The sequence below is a fragment of the Microchirus variegatus genome, assembly GCF_963457635.1.
Source record: "Microchirus variegatus genome assembly, chromosome: 2".
Classification (NCBI taxonomy): Eukaryota; Metazoa; Chordata; class Actinopteri; order Pleuronectiformes; family Soleidae; genus Microchirus; species Microchirus variegatus.
In genome coordinates, this window is record NC_139803.1 from 1,628,971 (window position 1) to 1,645,430 (window position 16,460).

At 41.8% G+C, this 16,460-nt stretch overlaps 1 protein-coding gene across 1 annotated transcript in view; it reads left to right on the forward strand.

Annotated features, from left to right (window-relative positions):
• LOC310944319 (atrial natriuretic peptide receptor 1-like) overlaps window positions 1-16,460 on the forward strand; it is a gene marked incomplete at both ends in the record, with an annotated part of 49,167 nt that overhangs the window by 25,172 nt on the left and 7,535 nt on the right. The window contains 10 exons of the mRNA XM_083910067.1: window positions 10,799-10,893; window positions 11,016-11,148; window positions 11,859-11,943; window positions 12,063-12,180; window positions 13,251-13,325; window positions 13,670-13,747; window positions 13,884-13,988; window positions 14,074-14,145; window positions 14,216-14,378; window positions 15,509-15,664. Coding sequence (XP_083766193.1) covers window positions 10,799-10,893; window positions 11,016-11,148; window positions 11,859-11,943; window positions 12,063-12,180; window positions 13,251-13,325; window positions 13,670-13,747; window positions 13,884-13,988; window positions 14,074-14,145; window positions 14,216-14,378; window positions 15,509-15,664 — 1,080 coding nt within the window. The remainder of the gene's footprint in view (window positions 1-10,798; window positions 10,894-11,015; window positions 11,149-11,858; window positions 11,944-12,062; window positions 12,181-13,250; window positions 13,326-13,669; window positions 13,748-13,883; window positions 13,989-14,073; window positions 14,146-14,215; window positions 14,379-15,508; window positions 15,665-16,460) is intronic.

Sequence of the window (16,460 nt, forward strand, 5' to 3'; positions counted from 1 at the left end):
TACATACTTTACTTAACCGTAGTTTACTCAAATCCTACATCCCCAGCCAGTTCTAATGGACTCTACCAAACCTGACCTACCTTTACCAAATCCTACGTATTCTACCATCATCAATGTACCTCACCAAAACCCTACATACGTTACTTAACCGTAGTTTACCCAAATCCTACATCCCCAATCAATTCTAATAGACCCTACCAAATCCGATCTACCTTTACCAAACTCTAAGTAATCTACCGAATTTTCCATACTTGGTACCTTTACCAAACCCTACATATTCTACTAAAATCCTACGTAGTCTATTGGACTCAACATACCCTTCCAAACTTGACCGACCCTTACCAAACTCTACGTTCTTCACTTAACCCTTTACCCAACTTCTGTCCCCCACCAATGCTAATGTACCCTACCAAACCCGATCTACCTTTACCAAACCCTAAATAATCTACCCAACTTTCCATACCCTCCCAAACTTGACTGACTCTTACCAAACCCTACGTTCTTCACTTAACCCTACTTTACCCAACTTCTGTCCCCCACCAATGCTAATGTACCCTACCAAACCTGACCTACCTTTACCAAATCCTACGTATTCTACCATCATCTACGTACCTCACCAAAACCAATCCGTTCTAATGGACCCTACCAAACCAGATCTACCTTTACCAAACCCTAAGTAATCTACCCAACTTTCCATACCCTCCCAAACTTGACTGACTCTTACCAAACCCTACATATTCTACTAAAACCCTACGTAGTCTATTGGACCCAACATACCCTCCCAAACTTGACTGACTCTTACCAAACCCTACGTTCTTCACTTAACCCTACTTTACCCAACTTCTGTCCCCCACCAATGCTAATGTACCCTACCAAACCTGACCTACCTTTACCAAATCCTATGTATTCTACCATCATCTACGTACCTCACCAAAACCAATCCGTTCTAATGGACCCTACCAAACCCAATCTACCTTTACCAAACCCTAAGTAATCTACCCAACATTCCATACCCTCCCAAACTTGACTGACTCTTACCAAACCCTACGTTCTTCACTTAACCCTACTTTACCCAACTTCTGTCCCCCACCAATGCTAATGCACCTTACCAAACCTTACAAAACCCCACGTATTCTATTGAATCCTAGGTACTTAGTCCTACTTCACCCCTCATTTGTACACCACCAATCCTAATGTACCCTCACCAAACTTTATTCTGCCAGAATCTTCCACTGAACCCTAAGTACCTGACGTACTTGACTTAATCCGACAAACTACCAAACCCTGAGCTACCCTAAGTGGAATGGTTTGGCCCAGGACATCTGATGTGTTTCTGATCAACCTAAGAACAATTCTCAGGCCAGAGTCCAGGGTTTTTTTTTTCGACGAATACGAGACGATTGGAGGAGTTCTGACGTCTCTCGGTGGCTTATTTGTCCTTCTTCACACCGTCATCTTCCTCACTTTGCCGTTCGTCCTTCATCAGAGTGTCTGCTGTCATCGCTCGCTGTGACCTCGGGTTAAAGAAACACCGGCGCTTTCACCGGGTGTCCGAAACAAACGCACCAGTCTGGGATTTACACACTTTAAAAAAAAAAATGAATGGTCCACAGCAACGCTTTTAAAATATATACCATAGAGAGAAAACCTTATGATTTTCCTGGTGAATGATATTCACTTTTTACTGTGAGAGGAACAAAGAAACCAGAACACAGTCATATTTGAGACGCTGTCGTCACAGTAATTAAACTGAAAATCCTGAAATTCTGATCAATATTTCATATCAGATCAACGTCAGAGGGAAATGGACGTGCGATCATCACCCTCTCCGTCTTCATCTTCTTCTTCATCTTCTTCACCGCTCCGTCCTGACGTCCTTGTCTTGTCTGATCTGTCCTCGTCTCGCTGTCAGGAGCCCCTGTAAGGTGACGGCGGAGACCCCAAAAATAGCCCCTGTAAATCTAATGGTGTGAAACCAGAGCCTGGTGGCCCCGCCCACCCTCCTCCAGCTCTGTCCTCCGCCGTGATGAAGCTGAGCTCACAGCGACAGCGCCACCATGTGGCCGTGGGACGGAAACCTGAGACAAAAATCTTTCTTTTACTTTAAAATGTACATTTTTGACTGGGTCATGTGACACGGTCCGATAAAAGAGATTTTTCTGGGAGCAACAACTGATCGGGCGGAGGCTTTTTGTAATTCTTATATTGGCCACAAGAGGCCGATGGTGAACCTGGAATCCAAATCTGAAATCATTATAATTCACAATTTGATTATGTGAATGAATGAATGAAAATGTTAAAATATTCTTTTACACTTATACACAACATAATACACTTAAGACATTAAGACTTTGCAGTATTAATATATATATATATATATATAGAAAATGGTCATATTAAAGGTATTTACAGCTACTGTCTTTTAGCGTCAGTTAAAATATTTGATTTCTGACGATCAAGGCCCTTAAACCACTCACTCTACCACACCAAAGTCCATAGAGAAAACCAGTGATTTTAGCTCACAGGGACACAGGAGCTGCTGGTCCTCTGCTGCCTCGTGTGGTCACTTTGTGTCACCGATTTAAGTCTAAATGAAATATTTTAAAAGCCGAATTTTACAAAATAAGACATTGCAACTTAGTGATGGAGGCAGCAGTGGATCAACAACTTCTGTGTGCTGTGATGTTAAAATCACTGGTTTTCTCTATGGGCTTTGGTGTGAGAGAGTGAGTGACTTTGGTGTGAGAGAGTGAGTGACTTTGGTGTGGGAGAGCGAGTTCACCTCGTGTCAGCGTCTGTAATGGTTATATTTTTATCGGCGGCTGCTCTGAGAAGAAGACGCAGGTGTCAGAATCTGTCAGACGCGTCAGCCGTGATTCTCGCTCTCTCTCTCTGACCTAAAGCGACTGTTCCGTCTTTTCACTCGTGTCAAAAACACATTTTTAAAAACATCGTTCTCGACCCGATCCTGTCGTTCTCTGCTGGAAACGACAGAAACAGACACATGTAGGTCAGGATGACACCTGCCGACACGCACACACACACATTCTTGTACTTGCTGCATACTGAGGACCAGCATTTCCACTTTATAAATCAACACAATTACAAATATCTACTTCATGGATGACATCTATAAAGAACTACTGGTTGCAGTACCATAAAATGTCTGCAGGTGGAGCCCCATTATACTATGTCGTCCAAAATTTGAAAAAAAAATGTGACCCAACATTTTTTGTCCAGAATTAGACAAAAAATGTCATACTTTACTGTCGTCCAAAATTTGAAGAAAAACATTTGACCCAAAATTTTTGGTCCAAAATTTGACAAAAACGTCATACTATACTATGTCGTCCAAAATTTGAAAAAAAAAAATTTGGTCCAAAATTTGACAAAAATGTCATACTATACTATGTCGTCCAAAATTAGATTTTTTGTTTTGACAAATTGAGTATAGCATGTTAATGCAACCTAAGGAAGTGATTTCAAGGAAAACAAAGTGAGGACCGGCCAAAATGTCCTCACTCCGTAAAAATGACCTCACTTTGTTGTTTAAAAACCCTCACTGGTCCTCAGTATGCCGCAAGTACAAGAACACACACACACACTCACACACACACACACACAGCGTGTGATCAAAGCGCTCAAATGTAATCATGAGATTTATCAACGTTTTCTGATCTTTGATGCTGAAGCCGGTGGCAGCAGGAGTGACGTGCTGCCGGTTGCTAGGCAACAGGTAGCAGCTGTCAGCAGCTGATGTGTGTACCTGTTGTTGTTGTTGTTGTTTGTCAGAGAAACAGACGCGGCTGTTGCAAAGTAAATGCATCAAATTTTTTGTTTTTAAAAATAAATGAAGGAATGAAAATGAACGGATAAATGAAGGACAATAATGATATAATATATCGTGAAGAAGAAACCGCTTAATTATAAGTAAGATTTGTGAAAAGTTTTACATTTTCTTCTTATGAACTAATTGGATTTTATTTATAGTGAGTTTATGGCATGACACAGTCTAAAGTGCTGAATTGGTAGCCTGTTAGCCAACGTAGCTAACAAGTTTAAATGTCTCTGTATTTGTTTACAAATAACGCACATTTATAGGAAAGACTTGGTGTGTTGTGATTCTTTTTTTACAGATTAGTGAAGCCATAATAGTTGTTAGCTTCTTGCTACCATGTTTAGCTATTTGTCTTCTTCTTTGTGTTCGTGTGGTATTTATGATGAGTTAATCGTGTTTTTATCTGTTAAATATTTGGAGTTAATTGCGACAGAGACTCGGCTAATTCTGAAAGTGCTAGCTCTCAGTTCATTGCCCTCTATAATGCTAATCTAGTGGCAATTTTTAGCTAACCAGTCAGCCAAAGTAGCAGTTAGCTTCTTTCTCACATGTTGACATGATTTGCCCGGGACTAACGCACTCCTGTATCATAGACGAAGTCAGCCGGACATCGAGCGTTAGCAGCAGCAGTGTAAGCATTAGTGTTGGCAGTGTTATCAGCAGCAGTGCTAGAGTTAGCTGCAGTGCTAGAGTTAGCAGCAGTGTTAGCAACAGCAGTGTTAGAGTGAGCAGCAGTGCTAGAGTTAGCAGCAGTGTTAGCAACAGCAGTGTTAGAGTTAGCAGCAGTGTTCGAGTTAGTGTTGGCAGTGTTAGCAGAAGCAGTGTTAGTGTTAGCAGGAGCAGTGCTAGAGTTAGCAGCAGTGTTAGCAACAGCAGTGTTCGCGTTAGTGTTGGCAGTGTTAGCAGAAGCAGTGTTAGTGTTAGCAGAAGCAGTGCTAGAGTTAGCAGCAGTGTTTGCAACAGCAGTGTTAGAGTTAGCAGCAGTGCTAGAGTTAGCAGCAGTGCTAGAGTTAGCAGCATTGCTAGTACGAACGTGATCATTTTTCACACATGTATAAACTCTCTGACTGACATTCGCGTGACGTAAGTGAAATCAAAGCTAACGCGAGACGTGTGTGAATAATGCTATGCTTTTTTTTTGAATGAAACTTTATTCGCATTTATTCAAATCAACGTTTGAGCTTCAAATCCTGCGTCTGAATCTGTGGATGAACAGGAAATCGTCTTCATCCACACACACATTAATATTGAACAGAAGACGTACGTGTGTGTGTGTGTGTGTGTGTGTGTGTGTGTGTGTGTGTGTGTGTGTGTGTGTGGGGAGGGAAGGAAAAGCAATGAATAAGTAAGTGGGGGAGGTGAGGGACACAGATGGGGGAGTAATAAGATTTGATCAGAGATAATAACCATGACAAACAGAACATGGAGGAAAGAAGCCGAGCGACTGAATAGAAGCTCGATCAGATTACAGCTTCCTCTCGCTGACGTTTCCGCTCCATTAACTAATGGACGTCCACTTCCCACTGGACCTGTGCTCAGCAGGTCCACCGCTGCCCCCGGTGTCCACACTGTGGACCCGCGGGACAAGAAGACGACGCAGACGTTAGACGGTCTTCGTCTGCTGCAGCTGTTTTTCAGAGACATGACGGCGTTTATACGTCGTGACAGGACTGTGTTTGTGTCATCACTTAAAAATGCACTGTGATACGGATCAACAGTGCCGGCCCGAGCATTTACGGGGGCCCTACCCTAAGCTGAATCTTAACCCCCCCACCTCGAAACAGGAGAACGGTTCACAAAAACAGCATCGTGTTGTGATTAAAGAGACAATTCTATCAACACGTGCTAACGCTGCTGTTAATGCTAATGCTGCTGCTATAAACACTACGGATGCTAATACTGCTGCTAATGCTCATACTGCTGCTGTTAACACTGCTGCTAATGCTCATACTGCTGCTGTTAACACTACTGATGCTAACACTGCTGCTAATGCTAATACTGCTGCTGTTAACACTAACACAACTGATGCTAACACTGCTGCTAATGCTAATACTGCTGCTGTTAACACTAACACTACTGATGCTAACACTGCTGCTAATGCTAACACTGCTGCTGTTAACACTACTGATGCTAACACTGCTGATAACACTGTTATCATTGCTAATGCTACAGCTGCTAATGCTGCTAACACTTCTGCTAATGCTAATACTGCTGCTGTTAACGCTAACACTACTGATGCTCACATTCCTGCTCACACTGTTGCTAATGCTAACATTCCCGTGAACACTGGTGCTAATGCTTATACTGCTGCCGTTGACGCTAACACTACTGATGCTCACATTCCTGCTCACACTGCTGCTAATGCTAACATTCCCGTGAACACTGCTGCTAATGGTAGCACTGCTGCTAACACTGTTATCACTGCTAATGCTACAGCTGCTAATAATGCTAAGACTGCTGCTGTTAACGCTAACACTGCTGATGCTCACATTCCTGCTCACACTTCTGCTAATGCTAACATTCCTATGAACACTGATGCTAATGGTAGCACTGCTGCTAACACTGCTGATAACACTGTTATCATTGCTAATGCTACAGCTGCTACTGCTGCTGCTAACGCTAACACTACTGATGCTCACATTCCTGCTAACACTGCTGTTAATGCTAACATTCCCACGAACACTGCTGATAACACTGTTACCATTGCTGCTGCTAATGCTGCTCACACTGATGCTAATGCTAATACTGCTGCTTTTAACGCTGTTAACGCTAACACTACTGATGCTCACATTACTGCTGACGCTGCTGCTAATGCTAACATTCCCGCGAACACTGCTGCTAATGGTAACACTGCCAACATTGCTAATGCTGCTGCTGCTAACACTGCTACTAATGCTAACAGTGCTGCTAATACTACTGCATGCGCTCGAACTCTCAGTCAGATAGACAAACAGAGGCAGAATAATAAAGAACAACAACAAAAATTGCGCACTGCAGCTTTAAACGTCAACAAAAACAGACTTGTTTATATAGATTTATATCGAGCAGGTAATTCAAGTCTCTTTAATATCGGGCAGGTTTCTTGCCCTGATTATGAGAATAATCAGTTGCAACCGTAATTAAATTTAATTAAATTTAGTATAATTAAACTGAACATTATGACAGTAATGAAACCGTTAACGTGGCTAATTTTACTCCTCATGTGATCACGCAGCTGATTCAGGGTCTGACACAGTGTGGGAATCGACTATTTTATTATTTTTACTGTTAACACACACACACACACACACACACACACACACATTTATTCCTGGAAAGCCTTGCTTCACTTACCAGGAACACATAAAACTCACATAAGTCAATATTAACTGTGTGTGTGTGTTTTGATTATGATAAGTTCTCTCATATTTCTGTCACAGTTGAACGTCGTTAATATTTCATCCCTCTGACTCCGCCCCCCTCCTGTCAGCTGTTACCGTTGTTTTTGTTTTGTTAATAAATTATTATGTTATTGAGTGTTTAGAGATGGATGTTTCCACCAAAACTGACCCACGGAAAATATAAGAAAAATGGTTTAAAAACAAGCAAAAACATGTAAGTTCTCACGCTTCCTTGATTATTCGCATTGAGCACATGACTGTGTGTGTGTGTGTGTGTGTGTGTGTGTGTGTGTGTGTGTGTGTGTGTGTGTGTGTGTGTGTGTGTGTGTGTTACAGCGTTAGATTTAGCGACATCTGCTGGTGTAGTTTCATGTTGCAGCTGAATCTGTCTGTGTAGCCTGTAATTGGCATCAAAACATAGCTTAGTTGGCCTTTAAAATGGACACGGTGGGCTAGGAACTAAAATGGCGGCATCTAGATTAGCTCCCCGGAATTAACATAATGTGGAAATCAAAACAACAAATTATATGTAATCTGTATAATTATTTTATACACGTTCACTTAAGTTGTTAACAGATAGTAGCTAACTAGCTATGGTTGATTAGTAGATAGAGTGTAGCTAGCAAATTTAGATAGATAGTAGCTAACTAGCTAGTAAAGGTAGGTAGATAGTAGCCGTTTCCATTTCATACCCACTCACACGCTGCAGCGTGGGGTTAAGCGTCTTGCTCAAGGACACATCGGCTTGTAGACGGGAATCGAACCCACAACCTTTAGAGTTGAAAGACGACTCGCTCTCCCACCGTCACCGTCGATAGTTAGATTGTAGCTAGTAAAGGTAGGTAGGTAGATGGATAATATCTAGCTAGCTAAGGTCGATGGTTAGATATTTGCCAGCTAGCAAAGATGGGTAGATAGATAGTAGCTATCTAGCTACGGTTGGTAGGTAGATAGTTGGATAGCAGCTAACTAGCTATGGTTGATAGATAGATTGTAGCTAGTAAAGGTAGGTAGGTAGATAATATTTAGCTAGCTAATTCAGATGGTTAGATATTTTCTAGATAGCAAAGATGGGTAGATAGATAGTAGCTAACTAGCTATGGTTGGTAGGTAGATAGTGGGATAGTAGCTAACTAGCTATGATTTATAGATTGTAGCTAGTAAAGGTAGGTAGGTAAGTAGATAATATCTAGCTAGCTAAGTTAGAGGGTTAGATATTTGCTAGCTAGCAAAGTTGGGTAGATAGATAGTAGCTAACTAGCTATGGTTGATATATAGTTAGATTGTAGCTAGTAAAGGTAGGCAGGTAGATAATATCTAGCTAGCTACGTTAGATGGTTAGATACTTGCTAGCTAGCAAATATGGGTAGTAATAGCTAGCGAGCTAACTAACGCAGGTAGATAGTTTCTGGATTCCGTCAAACACGATTGTTTTGGTCCGTGACTTCATATATTCTGTTTTTCCGTGGAAACACGAATTAGCATACGTCTATTTACCTGTGAAACAAACAAAGTCGTTAAATAAGTTCTCTTTTGTCTCTTTGGACAATTTCAGGATCAAATGTTTTTTGAATAATAAGATGACTGAAACATGAACGTTTTTTCTTTCCACTTATTCCTAATTTGAATGTTATGATGATTTGATCCTCTCAGTCTCACTCTGGTTATAATTCACTGCTGTTTGTTGTTTTTCTGTGTGTGTTTTAGCATAAATTTGAATAATTAGGGCCGTGAAGAAAAGTCAACACAAACTAAAACGTTTTATTCTCTCTTTTATACTTGGTTTGAATTCTATAGAAACAACAACATCAACACACTTGTTGTTATTTACGACTTGTTTGCGTCTTTTATGTTAGTGGTGTACGTTCTGCACGGCTCTAACGGCTCTGTTTCCATGGCGACGAGTCGTCGAGTCTGTATCAACACACACACACACACACAGAGGCAGGCGCTAACTGCTAATTGGCTGTAATTAACCTCTGATCTATTTCCATTTGCTCCATCCACCAAACAGAGGTGTGTGCACACACACACACACACACACACACACCTCCTCTCCATCTGAAATGAGACCATTAAAGGCACAGTTAAGGGTTTTTCAAGTGCGTTTGTACAACGTACACAATCATAGGCAGAGCTGACTGACATGTGAGCGCCCCCTGCTGGCAGCCTGAGACACAAAGGCTAGCTCTCAGTGAAGAAAAAACCTGGCTGCTACTGTAGAGTATAACTACGTCTTTATCTTTAACTGTTAGACAGACTTTAACAACAGGAAACTGAAGTTTGTAAACCACTCACTCTCCCACACCAAAGCCCATAGAGAAAACCAGTGATTTTAGCTCACAGGGACACAGGAGCTGCTGGTCCTCTGCTGCCTCGTGTGGTCACTTTGTGTCACTGAGTTAAGTCTTAATTAAATATTTTAAAAGCTGAATTCACTAAAATCAGTCATTGTAAGTTAGTGATGGAGGCAGCAGTGGATCAACAACTCCTGTGAACTCCTGTGTGCTGTGATGTTAAAATCACTGGTTTTCTCTATGGGCTTTGGTGTGGGAGAGTGAGTGGTTTACAAACGCACTTTCCTGAGATAAAAATGTGAACATGTCATTTCCATGTTCATTATTGGATGATAAAAGAATATTTAAATGTTACTTCAATGATTCGCTCTATTTTTTTTTCAAATTTTTTTTCAAATTTTGAACGATAAAGTATCGTATGACGTTTTTGTCAAATTTTGGACCAAAATGTTTTTTTTTATTTTTTTTTCACATTTTAACGACATAGTATAGTATGACATTTTTGTCAAATTTTGGACCAAATTTTTTTTTGAAATTTTTTAAAAAGATTTTGAACGACATAGTATCGTATGACATTTTTGTCAAATTGTGGACCAAAACATTTTTTTCAAATTTTTTAAAAAGATTTTGAACGACATAGTATCGTATGACGTTTTTGTCAAATTTTGGACCAAAAATTTTTTTTAATTTTTTTTTCACATTTTAACGACATAGCATAGTATGACATTTTTGTCAAATTGTGGACCAAAAAAATGTTTTCAAATTTTTTTGAAAGATTTTGAACGACATAGTATCGTATGACGTTTTTGTCAAATTTTGTACTAAAAATTTTGGGTCAAATTTTTATTTTCAAATTTTGGACGACATAGTATAATATGACGTTTTTGTCAAATTTTAGACCAAAAAAATGTTTTCAAAAAAATTGTAACATTTTGAACGACAAAGTATCGTATGACGTTTTTGTCAAATTTTTGACCAAAATTATAATCTTTTTTTTTTTAATGGTCAAATTGTGGACCAAAATTTTTTTTTCAAAAAAATTGTCAAATTTTGACAATTGACATGTTTTTTTTTAAAGTGTCAAATTTTGAAAGACATCGTATAGTATGAGGTTTGTGTCAAATTCTGGGCAAAAACATTTTTTCAAAAATATTGTAAAATTTTCAACGACAGTACAACTTTTGTCAAATTTTGGACCAAAAATGTGTTTTAAAAACAATTGTAAAATTTTGATATGCAAAGAATCTGTCCCTTTAATGTGCCACTGTGTGTGTGTGTCTCAGGTGTAACAGGACTCGTCCACCTGGACGAGAGCGGAGACAGAGAGACGGACTTTGCTTTGTGGGACCTGATTGACACAAACAGCAGCGCCTTCCAGGTAAACACACACACACATAGGTCAAAAGTAAAGCAAAGTCTTCCCGTTCTGTGTCAACGAGCCACCAGGGGGCGACGCTGATGGTTGCAAAAAGACATAATGACATATTTGTCTGATTGCAGATAGTTCTGGTTTACAACAGTTCAGAGGAGCAGCTGACGGCCATTAACGGGACGTCTCTGCACTGGCTGGGCGGAGTCTGTCCTCCCGACGTCCCCGTCTGTGGTTTCAAGGACAACCCCATCTGTCTCGCAAGTTAGTCCTCGTTAGTTTTCCCTGTGTAAACTGAAGTTTGTAAACCACTCACTCTCCCACACCAAAGCCCATAGAGAAATCCAGTGATTTTAACATCACAGCACACAGGAGTTCACAGGAGTTGTTGATCCACTGCTGCCTCCATCACTAAGTTCAAACGTCTTATTTTGTAAAATTCGGCTTTTGAAATATGTCATTTAGACTTAACTCAGTGACACAAAGTGACCACACGAGGCAGCAGAGGACCAGCAGCTCAGGTGTCCCTGTGAGCTAAAATCACTGGTTTTCTCTATGGGCTTTGGTGTGGGAGAGTGAGTTGATTAACAAACTTCAGTTTCCTGTTGTTAAAGTCTGTCTAACAGTGAAGATAAGTAGATTTTGAAACTCTAAGTAGAATTTTGGAATTTTAAGTAGATTTTGAAACTAAGTATAATTTTGTGACTTTAAGTAGAATTTTAGAATGTTACGGTGATTTTTAGAATGTTAAGTAGAATTTTGGAATTTTAAGTAGAATTTGATACTAAGAAGTATTGACCACACGAGGCAGCAGAGGACCAGCAGCTCCTGTGTCCCTGTGAGCTGGTTTTCTCTATGGGCTTTGGTGTGGGAGAGTGAGTGTATCCTGAGATACAGATGTGAACATGTCATTTCCATGTTCATTATTGGATGATAAATGAATATTTAAATGTCAATGATTGGCTCTCCTTCAGAAACCATCACCATCCATCAGATGGTGTCCATCGTGGTCTTCTTCATCTTCACCATGTCGCTCACCATCGCCGTCTTCATCTACAGGTGAGACAGTAAAAAGGTTTATAACGTTTTAAAGCCAATATCTGTGTGTGAGAATTGGGTTTCGTCCTCCTCCTCCTCCTCCTCCTCCTCCTCACCTTCACTGTGCTCCTCATCATCAGGAGGATGAAGCTGGAGAAGGAGCTGGTGGCTCAGCTGTGGAGAATCATCTGGGACGACATCCAGATGAGCAACATGGACAAGGTTCTACGCAGCGGCAGCAGGATCACACTGTCACTGGTCAGGACACGCCCACACGCTCAGGGTCACGCCCACACACACACGGACACGCCCACACACAGGGACACCCCACTCACCCAGTGACACGCCCACACATACAGGGACACACCCACACTCAGGGATACGTCCACCTACACACCCACACACAGGGACACGCCCCCATACACACGGACACGCCTCACACATAGGGACACGCCCATATACACAGGAAGACACCTACACGCACGGACACGTCCACACACAGTGACACACCCACATACACATGGATACGCCCACCCACATTAACACGCCTACACATAGGGGGACGCCCACATACACGGACACGCCCATACACACGGACATGCCCACATACACGGACATGCCCACATACACAGACACACCCACACATAGGGGCAAGCCCACAAACACGGACACGCCCATATACACGGCCACGGCCACACATAGGGACACGCCCATATACATGGACACACCCACAACTATGCACAGGGACACGCCCACATACACACAATGACCAGCCCCCACACATTAACACGCCCATATACATGGACACGTCCATATACACGGACACGCCCACACCTACACACTCGGACACGCCCCCACACACAAACATGCCCACACCTACTCACACAGACACGTCCACACACAGGGACACGCCCATATACACGGATACGCCCACACCTACACACACGGACACGCCCCCACACAGGGACACACCCAAACGACCCGACCCCACACACAAACACACCCACACCTACACACTCGGACACGCCCCCACACACAAACATGCCCACACCTACTCACACGGACACGCCCACACACAGGGACACGCCCACATACACGCGGACCCGCCCCCACACAGGCCTACACACACAGGACACGCCCACACACAGGGAAACGCCTACACACACTCAGGGACACGCCCACACACAGGGACACGCCCACATCCACCCCCTATTTGACTGAATATAAAATGAGGTTGTTGAGATTCCACAGAGACAAACACAGATTTCGACTGATGAGACGATGATTTTGTTTTGATGGACGACCTCGTGTCTCTGTTTCGTCTCCAGCGAGGCTCAAACTACGGTTCCCTGATGACCGCAGACGGAAACATGCAGGTTTTTGCAAAGACTGGTTATTACAAGGTCAGTGTGTTGATGAATGAACGACTCTGTCCTCTCACAAACCCGTGTTTTCGTCTTAAAGCTGCAGTTTGTTTTTAATCGCTGCAGAATTCACTTCTGACACTTTTCGTCAGACTTAAGTTAAAAACATACTTTTTTTTCCAAAAAAATTGACAGATTTTGAATGACATAGTATAGTTTGATCATAGTACATCACAGTACCATTATAGTACGATTACAGTACCATCATGGTATGATTATAATACCATTATAATACTATTGATTATAGTACAATTATAGTACCATCACAGTACCATTCTAGTACCATGACAGTACTATCATAGTACCTCGTCTTTGGTTTCCAGGGAAACATCATCGCCATCAAATACACCAACAGGAAACGCATCGAGCTGAACAGGATGGTGCTGTTTGAACTCAAACATGTGAGTGTTTCGTCACGTTTAAGTAAAGGCGATGAAGTCATGTGACACAGAATTAAATGTCTAATAAACAAAACAAACAAACAAAAACCTAGGATTAAACGACTTTTCTTTTCTTTAAAAAAAAAAAAAAATGAAGATGCGCGACGTTCAGAACGAACACCTGACGCGCTTCATCGGCGCCTGCGTCGACCCTCCCAACATCTGCATCATCACAGAGTACTGTCCCAGAGGAAGTCTGCAGGTACCACTTCCTGTCCGTCTGTCCGTCCTGTTCGTCTTTGTCCCCCCCACCCCACACACACACATATGTATTTTGTGTCCTTCAGGACATCTTGGAGAACGACAGCATCACTCTGGACTGGATGTTCAAATATTCTCTCATCAATGACATCGTGAAGGTAAATCGTCTTCTGTCCCCGTGAAGACGTGAAGCACAGATGTCCTCATCTTCGTCTTTTGTCTCTTCAGGGCATGGTCTTCCTCCACAACAGCGTCATCTTGTCTCACGGTAAACTCAAGTCGTCCAACTGTGTCGTGGACAACCGCTTCGTCCTGAAGATCACCGACTACGGTTTGTCCAGCTTTCGCTACGACAGCGACTCGGGGAAGGACGCTCACGCCTACTACGCCCGTGAGTCTCTTCCTCACAAACCGTGACAATACCGTGACAGTTTGTTTTGATATGGAATGAGAGATTTTTATAAGCCACAGCCAGAGGGGTTAGCATAGCATCAACACCAAATAGGAGTTAGCTTAGCATCATCACCAGTAGAGGGTTAGCTTAGCATCAACACCAAATAGGGGTAAGCTAAGCATAATCACTAAAGAGGGGTTTGCTTAGCATAATCACCAGTAGAGGGTTAGCTTAGAATCAACACCAAATAGGGGTTAGCTTAGCATCATCACCAGTAGAGGGTTAGCTTAGCATCAACACCAAATAGGGGTTAGCTTAGCATCATCACTAAAGAGGGGTTAGCTTAGCATCATCACCAGTAGAGGGTTAGTTTAGCATCAACACCAAATAGGGGTTAGCTTAGCATCTTCACCAGTAGAGGGTTAGCTTAGCATCAACACCAAAGAGGGGTTAGCTTAGCTTCAACGCCGAAGAAGTGTTAGCTTAGCATCAACACCAAAGAGGGGTTAGCTTAGCATCATCACCAAATAGGGGTTAGCTTAGTATCATCACTAAAGAGGGGTTAGCTTAGCATCATCACCAGTAGAGGGTTAGCTTATCATCAACACCAGTAGAGGATTAGCTTATCATCAACACCAAAGGATGGTTAGCGTAACCACAACATCAGAAGAGGGGTTAGCATAGCATAAACACCAAAGAGGGGAGTTTGTTTTGATATGGAATGAGAAAATTGTTTTTGTTTTAATGAAAAGTATTTGTGATGCAAAATGACAAGTTTGAGATCTCTGAGCTAGCAGCCACAGCCAGGGGGGTTAGCTGAGCATCATCACCAAATAGGGGTTAGCTAAGCATCATCACCAGTAGAGGGTTAACTTAGCATAAACACCAAATAGGGGTTAGCTAAGCATCATCACCAGTAGAGGGTTAGCTTAGCATAAACACCAAAGAGGGTTTTAGTCATGCTTAAACTCAAACTAAACTTGACTTTCTTCCCATTTACTAGTCCAGTATCTGGCAACTCGCTTCAACTTGAAATATCGCACTTTGAAAAATCATGTGTTTAAAGTCGTCACACACTCGTCGCTGACATGACTCCGCCCCCTGCCCCCTGCCCCTCCCCCCTGCAGAGAGGCTGTGGATGGCTCCTGAGCTGCTCAGGATGGAGGCTCCGCCCCCTCAGGGAACTCAGAAAGGAGACGTCTACAGCTTCGGCATCGTCCTCCAGGAGGTGGCGCTGCGTCGAGGAGCCTTCTACCTGGAGGGAGACCCCCTCAGCCCCAAAGGTTTGACACTTTTAGTTTTTTTAGAAATCTGTCAGTAAACGAGTCACTACGTTAGAAATCTGTCAGTAAAAGAGTCACTACGTTAGAAATCTGTCAGTAAAAAAGTCACTACGTTAGAAATACTTCAGTAAAAAAAGTCACTACTTTAGAAATCTGTCAGTAAAATGATCACTACGTTAGAAATACTTCAGTAAGAGTCACTACATTAGAAATACTTCAGTAAAAGAGTCACTACGTTAGAAATATGTCAGTAAAATAATCACTACGTTAGAAATCCTTCAGTAAAATAATCACTATGTTAAAAATACTCCAGTAAAAGAGTCACTACGTTAGAAATACTTCAGTAAAAGAGTCAATACGTTAGAAATTCTTCAGTAAAAGAGTCACAATGTTAGAAATACTTCAGTAAAAGAGTCACTACGTTAGAAATTATGTCAGTAAAATAATCACTACGTTAGAAATCCTTCAGTAAAAGAGTCACTACGTTAGAAATACTTCAGTAAAATAATCACTACGTTAGAAATACTTCAGTAAACGAGTCACTACGTTAGAAATACTTCAGTAAACGAGTCATTACGTTAGAAATACTTCAGTAAGAGTCACTACGTTAGAAATACTTCAGTAAAAATAAACACTACGTTATGAATCCTTCAGTAAAAGAGTCACTACGTTAGAAATACTACAGTAAAAATAATCACTACGTTACAAATACTTCAGTAAAAGAGTCAAAAAGTGGGCCCTCGTATAAAGTTTCTATTAAAGTACGGATGACGTATGGATGGATGGTTCTGGAACA